At 33.9% G+C, this 18,374-nt stretch overlaps 3 protein-coding genes across 3 annotated transcripts; all 3 read left to right on the top strand.

Annotated features, from left to right (window-relative positions):
• The first annotated feature begins 2,537 nt into the window (after positions 1–2,537).
• Positions 2,538–2,977, top strand: LOC109126924 (small acidic protein 1). The gene has a single exon (XM_019230869.2). It carries the CDS (start codon positions 2,613–2,615, stop codon positions 2,799–2,801), a length of 189 nt encoding a protein of 62 aa, XP_019086414.1. The 5' UTR covers positions 2,538–2,612; the 3' UTR covers positions 2,802–2,977.
• A 12,522-nt stretch (positions 2,978–15,499) lies between these two features.
• Positions 15,500–16,297, top strand: LOC147936163 (uncharacterized). The gene has a single exon (XM_087468615.1). The coding sequence runs from the start codon at positions 15,500–15,502 to the stop codon at positions 16,295–16,297; it is 798 nt and encodes a 265-aa protein (XP_087324741.1).
• Positions 16,298–16,362: 65 nt separating this feature from the next.
• Positions 16,363–17,704, top strand: LOC147936162 (uncharacterized). Its single transcript, XM_087468614.1, has 2 exons — positions 16,363–16,639; positions 16,890–17,704. The coding sequence occupies exons 1-2, from the start codon at positions 16,363–16,365 to the stop codon at positions 17,702–17,704; spliced, it is 1,092 nt and encodes a 363-aa protein (XP_087324740.1).
• The last annotated feature ends 670 nt before the right edge of the window (positions 17,705–18,374 follow it).

The following is an 18,374-nucleotide window of genomic DNA, read 5'->3' as shown; positions in this document are numbered from 1 at the left end:
AACTGCACCCATTTGTTTTTTGAAAAATTTTCACATATCACTCCAAAAAAACATTTTCTTTCACCAAATGACAAAGTCATATGGACTTTTCATGAAATAGTCACTAACCAAAAACTGACAAAAATGCCCTTATAAGCAGATAACCAGTTTTTAGTTTAGTTAGCAAAAACAATTTCAATTGTTTAGTTTATATACAACAAAATAATTAAATATTGGATGTAATTAATCCTTAAGAAAACTAGAAAGAGAGAGAGAAGAACATGAAGTTCACCATCTCCCCAAGTAAAAATTAGGCAACTTGGGTAAGATTAATATTTAGGCTACTTAATTCGACGAGTTTGGGTGTGTAAAATTCCGGCGAGTTGGAAGTGTACAATTCCGGTGTGTTTGGATGTGTTAGAAGATTCAATGAGTTTGGGTGTGTATAATTCCAGCGAGAAGTAGAAGTGGAGGAAACTTTTGGTGAGTTTTGGTGTATAGAACTCCGGTGAGAAGAAGATGAGGAAATTTCTAATGTATATGGGTGTGTAGAACTCTGATGAGAAGAAGAACATGAGAAAATTTCCGGTGAACAACAACGACAATATTAGTTAGAGTTGCAGAAGAAGATATGTTGAAGATGACTACAAAATTACAATAATGTCCTTCATTAAAACGGATTTATGGACGTACACTAAGCAAAAGAACGTTTTGTATGTACACTAATCTCACGAACGTTATGTACGTACACTAATCTCAAGAACGTTATGTACGTACACCAAACTACAACATACATTAAACAAAAAAACGTTATGTACGTACACTAAACTGCAACATGCATAGCTTATATTTTTTACACTTCTATAACTATGTTCAACGGTTGGTTTGACACCTCTATAACTATGGTCAACGGTGGGTATATTTGTAATTATGAGTATATGGTGAGAGAATGTGATATTGCACCTTTTAGTTATACATATCTGTAGCTAACTAAACCGACTAAAAATTGGTTACACTAACTACATATATATAACAAATCCAACTGCATATAATTTGGTTTAAAGATATGTTTGTCCAAAATTTAGCTGGTGGCTAAAAGGTGGAAACTGATTTTCAGTTTGACCTAAAGTAATTAAAAAACTCCTCCTATGGCTGTAGCATATATATTACCATTGTTTTTTTTCATAATGTAAAGATTATAGATTTATAGTTTTAGAAAACTTATTATTTAATATTTTAATTGTCTAATAACCATGGTAAAAATTATTTCTAGATCCACCACTGCTAACACTACCATATACAAATTAACTCATTCCCTTGTCTTAAAACTTAAACATATAGATTTATCTCGTGATTAACAAGATATAAAGATACAATCACACATCCATCGGTCTTTATTTAGATAGTTTAATTAATTTAATTATTTCAATATGTGCTGAAACATGTCGGATACAAGATAAAATCTGAAATTAGATGTTTTATACTAGCAAGAATTAGTTGTACGAGACACAATCATTCAATCCTGAATTTAACTTTAACCTAACTTACTGAGATTTTGGTAGTTAAAAGAATGACTTTAAACTAGAGTTTAACCGCGGTGTACTGCAAGACATGTTATTTATAAATAAAAATTTTAAATTTTAATTTGATTTTATTGTTAATTTTGTTTGTTTTGTTTAATGTTTAAGATTATATAATTTTACTTTGATTGTTAATTTATGAATTAATCCGCGGTATGCCGCAAACAATTTGATTTTTATATAATATTAATTTAATTTGATATATTTATTACTCTAAATTTGAGAGTATTGACAAAATGATAAAATGATGTTTTACCCGTGTAACACTAAGTTAATGATATTTTAATTTTCTAAAAGTTTAAACTAATTAAAAAAGTAACCGGAATAAACCAAATAAAAATTTATAAATTTGAATGTCTGATAAATCAAGCTCTCTGCTCACTCTTATTTGAAATCATTTTGGTTTATTATATAGTATGCCTTTTAACCATTGTCCGATTTTTTTCAAGCGATATGGAATATTGTATATACATTTTTATTTATTGATTGAGCAATATATGCCTATTTAAAAAAAAAATTGAATCACATCATATGCAAAAAAAAAATCACAAATTTTATTTAAGTAAATGTATTATATAATAATTTAAATATAAAATCAAAAAAAAAAAAGAATCATATATTTCTGTTTGAATTGGGTAGAGAGATTCATATAAATAGAATAAAATTTGAAAATATTTATTTTACAAGAACCTTCTGTAATTAAGTACAATTAAAAGGGTAGATTGTCAAATATACTTCAAAAAATATTAGTACAGATTTTTTTTACTTTTACGAAAAAACTTATACACATACATATTCAGCCACTTTCTTCTACTCAACAAACAAGTCAGCTAAGTTACCAAATTCAGTGCCACTAAATAAACGATTAAAATTGTTAACATGTTCCATCATCGCCCACCTCCAGAGCCCAGACAAACACAGGCCTTGAAGTAAATGGGCCAAATAAATTGGGCCTAAAGAATAAAACCTCGACAAGTAGAAAAACAACTTCAACAGAGTCACACTGTAAGCTTTTTAGATCTTTCCCGAAGAAGAAGAAGAAGACGAAGAGAAATGAGGCCGATGCAGCTGGATATGTTGTCGGAGATGGATGATGCAGGCTCCTCGATGGCCATGGACGTTGATGACCTCGAAGCTATGGAGATCCTCAACGAAGGAGGACTTATCTCAGAGAGCAAGCTCACCGACGCCGATTTCTTCAACAAATTCGACGATGATTTCGATGACACCGATATCAACTGAAATAATCCGGTTTATTTCTTCTCTACGATTTCAGTGTTTTTTTCCGTAATCTTTATGTAATTTCTGCTTGAACCGATGTAGTAATTTGAATAACCTAAGCTCATGATTTAGGAGTGTGGTTTGGATGTTATATTGTGCTTTTTCTGATTGTTATTTTTATTTTATTTTTGCACAAATTTAGAAGCTGTTTTTTTTTTTTTTTTTTTTTTTTGTGTGTGTGGCCTTGTTCTGGAGTTGAAGAAGATGTTTTTGGTGAATTTTTTTTCCAGTGGATGTGATTTTGTTGATTATTGGCTTTAAGATGGTGATTGCTTATGATTTCACCTATTTTCGGGTTTCTGAGACATGTGTTGCGTTGTGTTTGATCATGTGATTTTTACTAGTTAGCCGGGTCTAGAGAGCCTTCTGAGTCCAGAGTAGTTCTTAGATGATTGATTGATGAATATCCTCAAGTAAGCTGTTACTACAACAGCTAGTGGTACTAGAGGCGCAAATGTTGGAAACGGGGGTTGATGATTAGATTCTCCTTCGTCAGATGCCTGAGAGGTGTCATTTGTACATCTTACTGCCCATATCCGAATTTGAGATTTGGAAAAGAAACTCCACTAGTGATTTTGTAGTTTCACTATCCTGCTGCCTGTCACTGAATCATGTGTTGCATTTTGTTGATGTGGCAATGCAAGATGGGAGTATATAATTCCTCTGGCCAAGTAAAGATCTTGTCTTTTGGCTCTGTTGGGGGGCATCGTGTTGTTATTGTATTTGTACATACCGGTTACGGTTTTTTGTGTTGATAGGAATCGTGTGATTGATTTTTGAGCTATCGTAGCCAATCATGCAGATGCAAGTGCCAAGTCTCTCTTACTAAATTTTGTAGTCATTTATGTCTGTTACGTAGCCAAGCTTCAAGAGATTCTAGCAGTCGTTAGCATTCTTGAGCAGTGTAGATGACACAAATTTCATTCTTTAGCAGTCTTTCTTGCTAACCTTGTGGTCTTATGTATGTTTGTTGGCATATATGTTTTTTTTTTTTTGGCAGTACATGTGTTAGTAAGATGTAGATAGATATCGGAACAACTCAATTTTGTATATCTTCTTAGCTAGTGCATCATATTATAAACAAGATTTTCTTACAAGAATCCAAACAAAAATTACTACAAAAATAGTTATAAACAAAAATTATTTACAGTGGCTCTCCTCAATTACTTCTTGGGAATCCAAATGTATTGCGTTTAACTTATATAAACTCACCTAAGGACTAATCTAGAGAGTAGAGACAAACAAATGCCCCACTCGATAATGCACCCCCATAATTACTTTGGTGATCAACAAATGCATTCCTAGACGTACTTTCATGAGTAGGCTTACCAACTTTGTTTCCCTTTGTCAGGGACTACTTTCATGAGTAGTCTTTCCAGTTATAGGATGATTGACTAAAAATTGTAGCCTCAATTTTGGAAAGAGTTAACATTTGTCAGAAAGCCTCTGTCAGCTTGATATCATCACTACAAGTCCAAGAATCTAATTCTTGGTAATATCTTAAGCTTAAGATTCAGATCAGCAATATTCTTGTGAGTAGATTTGCTTTTATAAGTTCAGCAACATTCTTGCCGAGTAGATTTGCTTTTATAAGTTCAATCCTCTTTAAATGTTCCTTAAACTTTACATGTTATTGAATAATTTATTTTCTCTTTTGCTGTTCGTGTAATGAAAACTAAATATTGGATAAAATCCAATGTTATTATATTTAAATAATTTGTGTTGGATTTTATATAAGACATTGTTTTCAAATTGGATCTTAAGTAAATATTATAATGTCGTTCATGCAAAATTCATGGACCTAATCTTGCTATAAATAAAGGACACCAAGCATGTGCTTTTGACCACAATTTTAAACACATAATCTAAGGGACACATAATACAAATTTCATTGCGGTGGTTTAAGAAATTCTAGTAATGAGTTGTCCTTTAACCTTCAACTTGGAAACCACCCACCGATCCCTAGTAGCTTGCTTGATTCTTCATTCCATGGTCCAATATCTTCAAAACCAGAACACACGTAAGAGGTTATTAGTATTTAGAGGGGTTTTCCTTTTCAATTCCCTGGGCAGTTTTTCCAAATCTAGCACAAATATGGTCACATATATTTCTCCATTCCATGAGTCTTATTTTTATTTTTTCTTATATTTGGATTTTACTTTATTTTTGTGCGAACAAACAAAATTTATGGTAGAGATTTAATAGAGAAATTTTAGTTGACTAATACTGTTTTCATCTAATATATTTGATATTAAGGAGATAATTACTATTTTTTTTTTCAAGGATTGGGAAAAAAATTTCTTTTGCTTTATGTTACGTTCATATGATATACGATATTTACCAACTAACCATATTTGGACCAAAAACTAACAAACAAACTATATACTGTTATAAATAATAACACAAGTATATAAGACTATTATATATATATATATGTGTATATACTATAGTATATAAATATATATTATGTGTATTGTTATGTATATTAGCAAGTAAATATATATATATATATATATGTATAGAGAAGAGAAAAAGAGAACGAGAGTGGAGGGAGAGAGCAAAACAATAAAACATGATAGACTCATACATTTGTTAATGAGACGTATATGATTGTTGTTGACAAGTCGGGATTAAGTGTTTCATCACAAAAACATGTATTGCAATATTCCATGTAAGGAACAAGTATCATTGAATGGAAGATAGATGTAGTGATGGATAATCACACTGCTTTCATAACACTCTCCTTTGAGTATCCATCATTAGTGATGTGTTAAGCATTGCCTCATTAAAAATCATGCCATAGAAAATCCTTTGGAATAAAAACCATGAATAAGAAAAAAAGAATACAATGACGTAAATTCCTCATCAAAATGATTTCAACGGTCTTGTTGATAACGCATTCCAATACTATAAATATATTTTCTGAATTTTGAAGTAGGAAACACCTTTGTAAACAAGTTTTATAGTTTCCAACGAATAGTAATGCAACCTCTCCCTTCACCATTGACATTCTCCGTCAAGGTCGATCTTTTGCGTGCTATTTGCTGCCTCGTTAAAAACCTTGTCATGGAAAAACCCAGTGGAAAAAAAACCATGATAAGGAAAAAATAGTGCAGCCACGCGAATCATCATATTCTCTCCCTTTGTAAGTAACTCTGCTACATTGTTACTTGAGTTAATGGACTGGCTATCAACTTCTTTATTCTTCTTGAATTATTGAGTGTAAGAGAGGAATATGTCTCCTTTTGTCGATCTTGGTGTAGCTTCCTTTGAATTTGGGCGATATATACAACAATGTTGTTGGCTTTGGTGACTACTTCGCTTGCTTCTAGCTAATGGGTCTCAACAAGCATTAACTAGTTGATGCTGATTGAACCCTCAGTTCAAAGTTCTTCGCCAACATGTTACGACGCTCCAGTCTTAGGCAGGTAACTATTGGTTGACGTTTGAGCATCATCTGAGCCATTATGGATTCTCGATATGACATATGAAGTGTAGTTATTTTGGCATGACTTGAATATGCGACGACCAAAGTCTTTGATATAATCATATACATGCGTATCTCCGTTATGGTCGATCTTGCGATACCATATTTATTTATGGTCTCAACATAAAAATTTTATTAAGACAAAATGTCTTTGAAACTCCATAAGTTTCTTTGAGACTTCAAAGAATTATAAACATCGATAATTCTGAATCTGATGTCTTTGGAAGTCGAGAGACTAACTCATCTAGACTTTCCAATTATTTTTGTACTGTCTAATATATATTGACATGTGAATAATATATTCTCATAAAAATATATATTTTTGGTCTTTAAATCTCATATAAAAATATATTTATTCTTTAACGAATAAAATAAATAGATGGAAAAATTTAGAAAATAAAATAGAAATCATAGCTTCCGATGTAAGGATTTAGGAGGCCTCATTTTCATTAGAATGAGGCAAAGCGAGCCTTTTATTTGATCATATATTAGGCATAACCTATATATGTATAATGATCAATCCAGAAATGACGTAGCCTTTATATTTGATGATATAGGAGGCATAGCCTGCCATTTTTAACGATCTTTCTAGAAAATACATAGTCTTTTTGTTAGATCTGGAAGGAGGCAAAGCCTACCATATAAAACGATCCATCCAAAAATTATATAGCTTTATGTATGATCATAAAAGAGGCAAAACCTACCATATATAACGATCTATCTATCCGGAAAAGATATAGCTTTTATTTGATCGTGAAGGAGGCAGAACCTACCATATATCTAACGATCTATCCGGATATGATTTGGCTATAGATTTGATTGTAAATGAGGTAACGCCTACAACTCGTAAAAGCTCTAGCGGTAAAGACATCGTGCTAATAACATGTTATAAATAATAACACAAGTATATAAGATTATTATTATATATATATATATATATGTGTGTATATACTATAGTATATAAATATATAAATGTATGTGTCTTGTTATGTATATTAGCAAGTAAATATATATCTATATATATAAAGTTACCTTTTCCTCTGTTCTTGTGCAGCCACGTCAGCATGTCTTCTTTAATAATTTGGGTTTTTCAGATTGTACTTAGCCCAAAGTTTTGCACAGATAATTCAGGCCCACAATTTTTTATTTTTTCTATCCTATGGATTAAACCTATTAATGCCTCTCCTCCGCGCAACGCTCCATCTCCACCGGTTGCTCTTCTCCTTAACTCACAATCCATGCCGTTTCACCATTTGATGTGAATTCAAGTCTTCCAATCCTCTATACTTTCACTTATCCTTCCATGTCTTCCATCACAATTGCTACGGTTTCGTTCGTAACTGCTAATTATGTTCTTCCATCTTCTCTGATTTAATGGACAGTCCACTACTTCTTCCTTAAATTGTCGTAAGTCCTTCTGTTATATAAACCAATCTCTTGCTATTGTCCGTAATGTCATCTCCTCTGATTTCATGCTTTTTATAATTTTATTTGTGTAACAACCCGTCCCGCGGACCCCACTAACCTCACTGCTAGCTGCCCCAACGGACCGTCCGCGGACCCCACTAGCCTCACTGCTAGCCGTTCCAATGGACCCAAGCTGGCCCTGCAGGGCATCGATCCTAACTTATCACTATAGATATTTCAATCCACCAGTAGGTTATTAGTGCGAGAGACGTTCTTCGAACCCTGGTCTCCACCTTTTAACAACCTTCCCACATGACAAGTTGCCACCAATTGATCTACAAGTCTTTGACGTTGTAACGGATTGTCATGCTGTAATGGAGGTGTGGACCTGTTTGTTTCATTTTTGTCATTAGTTTCTTTTAGTAAGATAAGAACGACTATCTTTGTTTGGCTAGGACGTCAATAATTTCTGTATAGTATCGTAGATTGCTAGCTTTAGAATTGTTCGATTATATTTAGGATCATATTTTATTTTAATCTTTTTTTTTGCTGGAAAATCGTTGCAAGTCAAGGTGGTTTAATTGTTTTTCTATCTCATATTGGAAACTTGTACTAGCAGATGCAGCAACTGTTGGTTTAACCGACAGTTCAAACGTCCTGCATTCTTTGATCTTTCTATAGTCACATTTTTATGTATATTTTTTGTTACTAAGATTAGCCGTATAACAATATGATCTTTTGTGCAATGGGAAGCAAGTTCATGACCGTGGAACAATCTATATACAACCTAGGATTCATATAACACCTGACCATGCTAAGGTAAGCTAAAGGGTCTCTTTTAAAATTTTATTTATGTGTGTTTTTGAATGTTTTAAATGAGACATTTTTCCCCTTTTAGGAAAACATACTTATCCACTACTATACAGGATTCATTCTGTACATCCCCAAACGACCAACTATCCAGATCAGATATCTATATCAAAAACAATTTAGCTGCATATGGGTCAATCATTTCAATAGCAGGATCAGGACAGAATTTCAACAACCGCTCCCCATCCGAAGATTCTCCTGAATGTTTTTATATTTGCCACAACTTTTGAGTTCATTTGATTTTCAACCATGGCAGAAGCATCTCCTATTTTCATTAGCTTAATTTCACGATGTCCTTAAATCGTTTTATAATATATAATAATTACAAAGAACCTACCACAGAACAATCAACGCATCATATGAATGCAAAATAACTTACACCAATAAAATTAATACTTCTTCCATCAAGTCCTTATAGCTCTTTCGAAAATAAATGGGTGTTTATATAAACTTCCCCTGCAAGCAAGCAATATATCTTATTTTACATCATACTCGAAATCAGTTTGTACAATATGACTTAAAACTCATTAATATATAGTCGAAAACTATTATAAACCCCAATAACTAAAACCAACATATATTAATTGGACGAAAGATAATGTCAATCCTCAAGAGTCAAGCATAACAGTTTAGGGATAAATTTAAACCAAATTACTTAAATTTAAAAATTAATCCCAAATAAAATTAGTAATATATATATATATATATATTACATAATATACAATTCACTAACTACCTTTTTTAAAAAACCAACAACAAAAGTAATAAAGATAGTATAATTATTCAATAAACAACCGGCAAAGCTGAAAACACAAACAAGAACTCAATACCAAGTTAAAAAAGCGTATTATGTCCGGAATTATATCTTCTGATGTAAAACAAACAAGAAACAAAGAAAACATAACTACATTCCTACTCTATTTTGAAGCAAATTTACGTAAAGCAAAATACTATTAGTCAGTTATTACAACAGTCACGCAAAAAAAAACCCACCAACGAACTTACAACTTTGAAGGGGGAACAACCAAAAAATTAAAACTCAAGCTAAAAAAGTTAGTTTCCCTAATTTTTTAAAACAAGAAAAACAAAGATATAATACATGGATGTATGGCATATTCAAGAACGATTAAAGCTAAAACATTCGTTTTAAAGCACTCATTAAATTTTGAGGCCATGATTAGACCGTTACTGTGAAAAACACCCTTACACTGTCTACAAAGTTGATAAGTGTACGATCGCCGATAACTCCCAAATTATCCCTACGTACTATTAAACCAAACGGTTAGTCTTGTGAGAAAAAACCAAACCAATTTTCCGAACCAAAAATTTGCCAAATCAGCAAGTAACCAATAATCGGTCTCCGTTATTAAGAAATAACCAATCAGCAAAAGTTATAATTACATTTGGTTAGTGATTCAGTTCGATTTGATTCACTATAATTAACCAAACGGTTAACCGATATTCTAAAGCTAAAGCCTAAACAAATACACTAAACCTCCAATATAACTAACTAAACCTCTAATTACTTTTGCTAAACAATAAATATTTCAAACTCTCTGACCAAACTTTCTACGACAATAAAAACACACCATGCTTCGTAAATGTGGTAGACAATATTCTTTTGTCTTTTTTTCTTCTACTTGTTAATTTTACCATATTAGTTTAAATTTTTTGCCAGTTTTTATTTTTTTGTCAACCAAACATTAATCTAGAAGATAACCCCAAGGTTGGTTGCCCAAACCGGAAGGAAAGAATTTACAAAATAAATTTCAGAAGATAAAGATCTCGAAGAACGAACAAGGCAGTCTGTCCGTACATTTGATGACCGCGGGATCCGTGAAAGCATGAAAGACGGAAAGGATGATCAAAATAAGCTGAACTCGTCCAACATGTTAGAGAAAGCAGGCCATTCATCGGGATATTGCATCATCGCCACTAATTTGCACAATCTGTCTCGAAAATATGACAATCAACACCTGCTGCCAGAAGGGATTCCATCGCCCAAATCAAAGCCTGAAACTCCGAGTGTAGGGGGAAGGACTTTGTCGCTGACTCCGTGCTCCTAGTAGCAGCGTAGTATCCCCACTGTTGCAAAACCACCAGTCCAAACCCACAAAAAGATCACAAGCCTTCGAAGATCCATCAACCTAACACTGAGGAGAATGATCCCGAACCTCTATTTTACCATTTTAAAATATCCTAAAATAAACAATACATTAGTAAATATACATTAGTAAATTAAAAATCTAAATGATTTTTAAGTATACTTGCTCCCAAATATACACGAAAGTTCCAAGTAGATAAGATTGGGAACATCAAGAGAGATGATGGAGATATTAAAGAATCGGATGTATAGTCTCTTTAGAGATGAAGAAGACACAGAACCACACCGTGTTTTCCAACGCTGATCATCAAGAACCAGTTCTTCAAGCAAAGAGCAACGAGGTAGAAATGTATAGTTTTTTAAATGGTTAAAACTGGCATATTTGGAAAGCCATTAAGCAAAGTAAAAATCCAAATGATTTGGGTGACAAAATGACAAAATTATAGAATGGCAAATCCAAAATTATTTTATTCTTACTTGACTGATCATGAAATAAGATTGTACAAAAATTGTATATTTACTAATGTATTGTGTTCTTCAAAAATTATTTATATTCATGGATGTGGGGAGTAAATGTAAAACTAATTATTTTTTGCATGAATAATTGTGATAAAGAAAATTCAAAGCACATAGTACTTACCAAAATATTCAAATTAATATCGCTTGCCATACAAGACATATTTATCCACTTTATTATAGACATTACATTATAATAATTCTTATCACAAATATTTAGATGCAACGAAAATAATGGCAATTTTTTATTGATATTTATATATAATTATTATACGTTCGCTAACTATCTGTATGATTACATTTCATTAATGTTTTGTAAGGGTAAACATTTTAGTTTACGAACAAGTCTAAAATTTTGAGTTGATCACAAATGAAAAATTATAAAATCGAAAAAATAGTCGTTAAAATTATGTATTTAATAGTACTAAACATTTTTATAGAAAAAGTTATGGTTCAATCAACAATAAATAGCAATTATGTTGATTATAGCTAGAAATCCTTGTTGGTAAACAGTGTTTTGCTTACTTAAATTTTATTTTTCAATTATAAAAAAAAATCGAAATAGTACTAGGATTTACCCCGTGGTACACCACGGGCCATTTGTTTTTTTTTTACATTATCAAATTTAGTTTGTTGCAAAAGTTTAGTTTTTTTGTTTAGTTTGCTAAGACATACTAAATATATTTGCACAATCTCAGTTTGATAAAACTAACTATACATATATAGTTATTACTATAGGAGATGAGGTCCACAATTTATAGTGCTATATATATCTAACTTATTTGTTATAGTGCTGACTTTATAATTTAACGTGTATCTTCATTCATTTTCTAAAATTCAGAATTTAAGTTGTGTTGCTACATAGTTTTATTGTTTTTATAAATATTTAGATATATTGAACTATAATAAATAACAGAATTTAATGAATCTAACATATATATATATATATATATTTATTTATTTATTTAGAATTTTGTACCCCATATTAATGATTTTTTAGTGATTTTTGTTTTACTTGTTTACGAACACAAAAAAAAATAAGAATAAACTTTAAAAGGAATTGTCACTATTAGTTTTGATAAAATACATATTAGCCCTATTAATTTACTATCCCATATTAAAAATAGCATAGCTTTGTTTGTGACATAAATTGAACATCAAAGTTATGTTCATAAATTTTTCAGAAGACAAAATCGTACTATTTTAGTTAGTCTGTTCAATGTGGTAGACTGGTAGTAATGCTAAATAAAGAAAATCTCTTATACTGCTTATTTTTATTTTCATTTCTGTGTACGTCCTTCTTTATTGTACCAAAGAAAATGTTAGGAAGTAACAAAAAAAGAGAGTCATATTTGGCATTAATGTGCTTTATATTTGCATTATTGATTTGATTTTTTTTTAACTTACATCGTAAAAAACAGGGAAAAACCCAATTTTGTTATCTTGAACTGGAAAATAAAATATAATTCTCCATCATCAACCTTGATTCTTCTCATTATCATCCTCTTTTTTTTTTGAACAACAGCAAGGCATGCTATATAACATCATCTTCCTCTTTTCATTATCTGAGACTTTCTTATGCGATTAAAGGCCAAGAACATGTAATCTCAAGAACGAATACTTAGCAATTAGAACTTACCAACAAACAGAGGCGAAGGTTGTCTAGAACTAGACCCGGCTGCAACTCCTTAATAGTTTGTTGTGATTCCTTCATTACATTCTTAGTTTGTTGGTAAGTTCCTTTTGTCTTTCATGGAAGCTAATATGTATCTATCTAATCTTAGGTACAGCATACTTACATGACATGAAAGAATATTTTGTCTGTGGAACTACCTATATTTTCTTCGACTGCTCCTATATATGACTTGGAATAGTTTTATCACCCTTGTGGTCCAGTTTATTTAAGAGGGGTTTGTTTTGAGTTTTGACTTTCACTTCCCTTAAAACAAGGTGATCGAATGAAGGTGACTTCAGTTTGGTTTATTAATACATTTTGCCAACGCTGTGGGATTGTATTTTGCCAAATGAAGTTTGGTGATTACTTTTCAACATTTAACTGTGTTGTTTGTTTCGCCTCTCTTAAATTTTAGACTCCGAAGTTGTCAAGACATCATCTTTGTCTCTTTGACATGTCAGTTTGGGACAAAAGGAAAGTGTCTCAGCAAAAGGCAACTGCTTAATTGTCATATAATTTAATTTAAACCAGAAATTAAGGCATGCTATATAAAAATAAAAGTACTCTAGAAAACTCACTTTTCAACTCTTAAATAAATATCGATTTATTAGTTGGATTGTTGTTCTCTTTAAGCAAGTCCACTCCCCAATGTTAACGATTTGGCCATCTAGAAAGAAAAGAAAAAATTATTTAGTATAGTTGCTAAAAATCTGAAACAATGACTTATCTACAAAAACAATTAAGACGTGGACTTATGTAAAATACAAATCAACAACCAATAAACAAATATAAAGCAGCCATTGGAATATTAAGGGTTGGTTTGTTTCTAAGCTAAATGCTCGTTTGAGATTGTGCATTTTCGTTAAAATATAACCTTAGTATTTATAGAGTTTAATGGTGATGATAATAGTAGTTGTGATATCAAATCGCAAAAGAGATTGGTGAGCAAGGAAAATATCTTTGCTAATCATACAATTACGAATTAATAGGACAGAATAATACATGAAGATAAGGAATATGCCATTGTATTTAACTCAAATTATGTTAATTTTTTCCACGGTATGTAAATTAGTCACAGAAAATTTAGAGTTTAATTCGAATTTATTGTGAGAATTGTTAGCATTTATTATCAATTAATTTGTTATTAAGATTTATCCCATAAAAGGTAGTTAATGGGGACATATTACATTTTCGAGTTTTATATCTTAATTAAATCTTGCCTAATATGAATGTATCTTTAATTTGTTGCTATAATTTAAGGAGGTAAATAAGTTAGCAAGTCCAATAGAATATTTGTGTGATAAAGAGAATGAGATTTGCAAAAAAGAAAATCACATATATTTTACAATCAGTTTTAATTTTTAAAAAAACCCAACCCCAATAAAAAAAAAAAAAAAAATGGCACAAATTTGTACTTTAGAAATGTTAAAATAGATTGTGAAACACATGTGTAATTATTCCATTACAAACACATGGCGTTACACTTGTCCATGTAGTATTACATAATCCTTTAAGTGTAACATTTGTCATTACCAAAACTAATGAATAGGTAACTCATGTTTTGTTTACTTCACTATAAATAGGAAGAAGTGTTAGTGAATAATAGTGGTGTACGTTAGGAAAGTAAAAAGAACACAAATAATAAACTCCATTATTCACATTCATCTCTTATCTTTTATTCTACTTTGTTTCTCTTGTCTCATGCACTATTATATAGTAGTTTCATAATAAATAGTAATTTATGTAGATGAAATGCTTTTTCCGTGACATAATGTTCTGTAACAAAAACAAAGATTAAGATTAACACAAAGATGTCAACTTTCTCCATTCAAGAAAAAGCAAACTTTACACATATTTTATATGTTGTAATACGTATACTAGTATAAAATATCAACATATATCTTATTTACTAAAATTTTATTGGGAAAAAATCAAAAAGAATTCTTTTAAATAGTTTTCTCAAGTAAAATATTAATTTGAATTATCAGACACAACATTTAAGCGGTTTGATTATCAACTAACAAATCTTTCTAAATAGTAAAACAAATTACCTTGAAGATAACAAGGACGTAGGGAAGAATTATATTGTGGCATACTATCACTTTCTTATAAAATCATACAAGGTTAAATTAACCTACATTATAATAATAGAATTCATCTTACTGTTTGAGTGTTTTCTTTTAATAGTGTGGGCTGATCTCACGCGCTTTCATCATCTTCCTTCTTGTGCCACGTGAACTATTGTACGGTATTGACGGGAGAAGGCGAGTCTAGGGTTAATACGACGGCTGCGAAGGATGCTACCATGGCAGACGCTGGTGAGAGAGATCGGCCTCCGGGAGATCCGCCTGATCAGCCTATGTCATGGGTGAACAAAGTGAAGGGTACTACTGGTGGGGGGACATTGACGCCGGATGCGGTGATGGACGATGCATTTGTTAAGGAACGAGTGTCGTTAACCTTTAACGATCGGGGAAGAAGTGTTGGCGGCTATGAATGGTTTATGGAGGCAGTGTCTGATTGTTAAGGTGCTAGGTCGGAATATTTCTGTCTCAGTTTTGAGTCGGAGGTTGAAGGAACTGTGGAAACCGGTGGGGGAGATGACAGTTATGGATCTTCCTCGTCAGTTCTTTGTGGTTCGATTTGCAGCGGAGCCGGAGTATATGGCGGCCTTAACTGGTGGTCCATGGAAGGTTTTTGATAGTTATCTTCTGGTGCAGAGGTGGTGTTTAGAGTTTGATCCGCTACGTGATGAGATTGTCACGACGCCGGTGTGGGTGAGATTGGCTAACCTTCCGAATAATTTCTACCACAAATCGATTCTGATGAGTATCGCCGAGGGTCTTGGGATACCGATTAGAATAAACTTAACGACGTTAAACTTTGAGAGGGCTAGGTTTGCTTGGGTTTGTGTGGAAGTCAATCTGCGGAAACCGCTTAAGGGTACAGTGATGATTAATGGAGAACGTTACTTCGTCTCCTATGAGGGTTTAACGAACATATGTTCGAATTGTGGATTTTATGGCCATTTAGTTCATTCTTGTCCAAGGTTACATCATGAGAAAAGGGCGATTACTAATCCTAATGTGAGACCAGTGGAGAGGAATCTACCTCCAGTACCTCAGGTCGAGGAGGATTTTACTTTGGTAACATCCAAGAATACGAGACCGCTGTCACAAAAGAATCTGATGGTGTTTGCAGCTGGTGGGTCGGGTCAACGTAGTCGGGGCTCCGGGAATATTCTGCTAGCTAACAGTTTTGGAAGGTTAGAGCAAGATTTGACATCCCGTGATTCACAAGAAGAAACGCCTAATAAGGAAAATCGGGATCCGCAATATGATGCTCCTATCAGGATGCGTAGTGCACACGATAAGGACGCGGTAGTTATAAGGAAATAGTAGTTAATAAAGAAACAGCTTTATCTCGAAGGGGTTCGAAGGAGGGGCTCCGTGAGCAAAAGAATATGGGCCAAAAGGTCCAGGAGAATTGTGTATCTAGGCCCAAAACAGTCAAAGTTCCTAGGCCCATACGGGGGCTTGTTTTTGGTCCAGTTAGAGGGGATTTGGTAATGTCCTCGTCGGGTAAGAGACTCAGAGTAGAATCAGATGGCTGGGGTTGGTCGGAAAACTCTTCCACGATTACTAACGGGAGTCCAGTGGCTGACGGGGAAGTGTTGTCATTAGCGACGGATGGCGGTGGAGAAGTGTCGCCTGATTCTCGTGTGTTACCGATGGCACCGCGTCTGGAGATCTAGAGGGAGCTACCGGAGCAGAATGGGGAGATGGTATGTCTGGCGGAGGGAGGCCAATAATGGTGTTCCTCGGTGGTTCCGATACTCTTTCGCAGTCTTATAATGAATTTAATTCTATGGAATTTTTGGGGGCAAACAAACCCAATTTTCGGAGGTCAATCCGATAAATGTTGAAGAAATGGAAGAAAATTATTCTTGCAGTCTTTGAGACACACGCTGGAGGGGATCGCGCGATGCAGATTTGTCGAGGTCTGGGTTCGAATCTTCGTTCCGTGTTGACGCTGCTGGTCAAAGCGGCGGGTTGTGGTCATTGTGGAGAGATGGGATTGGTGAGAAAGAAGTTGTGGAATCATCTGATCAGTTCATATATCCATGTTTGATTAAGGATGGTGAGGTTTTAAACCTTATTGTGGTATACGCGGCTCCTACGGTTACTAGACGGAGTGGTTTGTGGAATAGGCTAAGTGAGGTGATCCGCGATGTGGTTGGTCCTTTGGTTGTGGGAGGGGACTTTAACACGATTGTTCGGCTTGACGAACGATCTGGAGGTAGCGGAGGCTTATCTTTGGACTCAATATCGTTTGGGGATTGGATAAATGAGTCATCTCTGATTGATATGGGCTTCCGGGGTAAGCAATTTACTTGGAGAAGAGGGCGTTCTGTTAGTACAACGATTGCGAAGCGTCTTGATATGGTTCTATGCTGCCCCCAGGCTCGACTTAAATGGCAAGATGCCAATGTGACCCATCTTCTGTTTATGTCCTCTGATCATGCTCTCCTATATGTGCAACTGTCCCCCGAGATAGTTATGGATCCTCGCCGTAGACCTTTCAGGTTTGAGGCGGCATGGATGAAGCATGATGGTTTTAAAGATCTTTTGTTGACATCCTGGAGGAGGGACCTGAGTACACCGGAGGCTTTGAAGCAACTTCAGTCAACTTTGTGTAAGTGGAACAGAGAGGTGTTCGGTGAAGTTCAGAAACGCAAAAAGTCTTTAATCCAGGAGTTGGATCATGTTAAAACCTTACTTGAGTTAGTCCCAACAGATGAGTAATTGGTCAGGGAAGAGGTCTTATTGAGAGACATTGACGTGGTGTTGGAACTGGAGGAGATGCTCTGGTTCCAAAAGTCCAGGGAGAAATGGATTACCTGTAGCGACCGAAATACTTTTTTTTTTTCATACATCTACGGTTGTTCGGAGGCGGAGAAACCGTATTGACATGTTAAAGAATGATGAAGGTAGCTGGATTATTAATGCTCCGGAGTTGGAAAGATTGGCAGTTGCCTATTATCATCGTTTATACTCCTTGCAAGATGTGGATGCGGTGGTGGAGAAGCTACCAAATGTGGGCTTTGCGTCACTCTCGGTTGCAGATAATACTGCTTTAAAAAAACCTTTTGTTGCCTCCGAGACTGAGCAAGCACTTCGTGGTATGGGGAGCTTCAAGGCTCCTGGACCGGATGGTTACCAACCTGTGTTCTATAAGCATAATTGGGATGTAGTTTGGGAGTCTGTGGTGAAGTTTTCCCTGGAATTCTTTGCTACAGTGTATTTACCGCCGGAGACTAATGATGCTAAAGTGTCTAAGCCGGAGAATATCACACAGTTCCGACCAATCAGTTTGTGTAACGTGTTGTTCAAGATAATTACCAAATGTATGGTAGAGCGTCTGAAACGGGTTATGACTAAGCTGGTTGGACCTGCGCAGGACAATTTTATACCC

This window comes from Camelina sativa, chromosome 10 (genome assembly GCF_030686135.1).
Source record: "Camelina sativa cultivar CO46 ecotype springtype chromosome 10, ASM3068613v1".
Taxonomy (NCBI): Eukaryota; Viridiplantae; Streptophyta; class Magnoliopsida; order Brassicales; family Brassicaceae; genus Camelina; species Camelina sativa.
The sequence above is the reverse complement of the archived record's forward strand: the minus strand, read 5'-3'. Positions and strand labels throughout refer to the sequence as shown.

Coding starts and splice junctions, on each gene's coding strand:
- LOC147936163 (XM_087468615.1), top strand. CDS start 15,500: ATGACAGTTATGGATCTTCCTCGTCAGTTCTTTGTGGTTCGATTTGCA.
- LOC147936162 (XM_087468614.1), top strand. CDS start 16,363: ATGGGCCAAAAGGTCCAGGAGAATTGTGTATCTAGGCCCAAAACAGTC. Junction 16,640..16,889: donor TGTGTTACCGATGGCACCGC/GTCTGGAGATCT, acceptor CGCGCGATGCAG/ATTTGTCGAGGTCTGGGTTC.
- LOC109126924 (XM_019230869.2), top strand. CDS start 2,613: ATGAGGCCGATGCAGCTGGATATGTTGTCGGAGATGGATGATGCAGGC.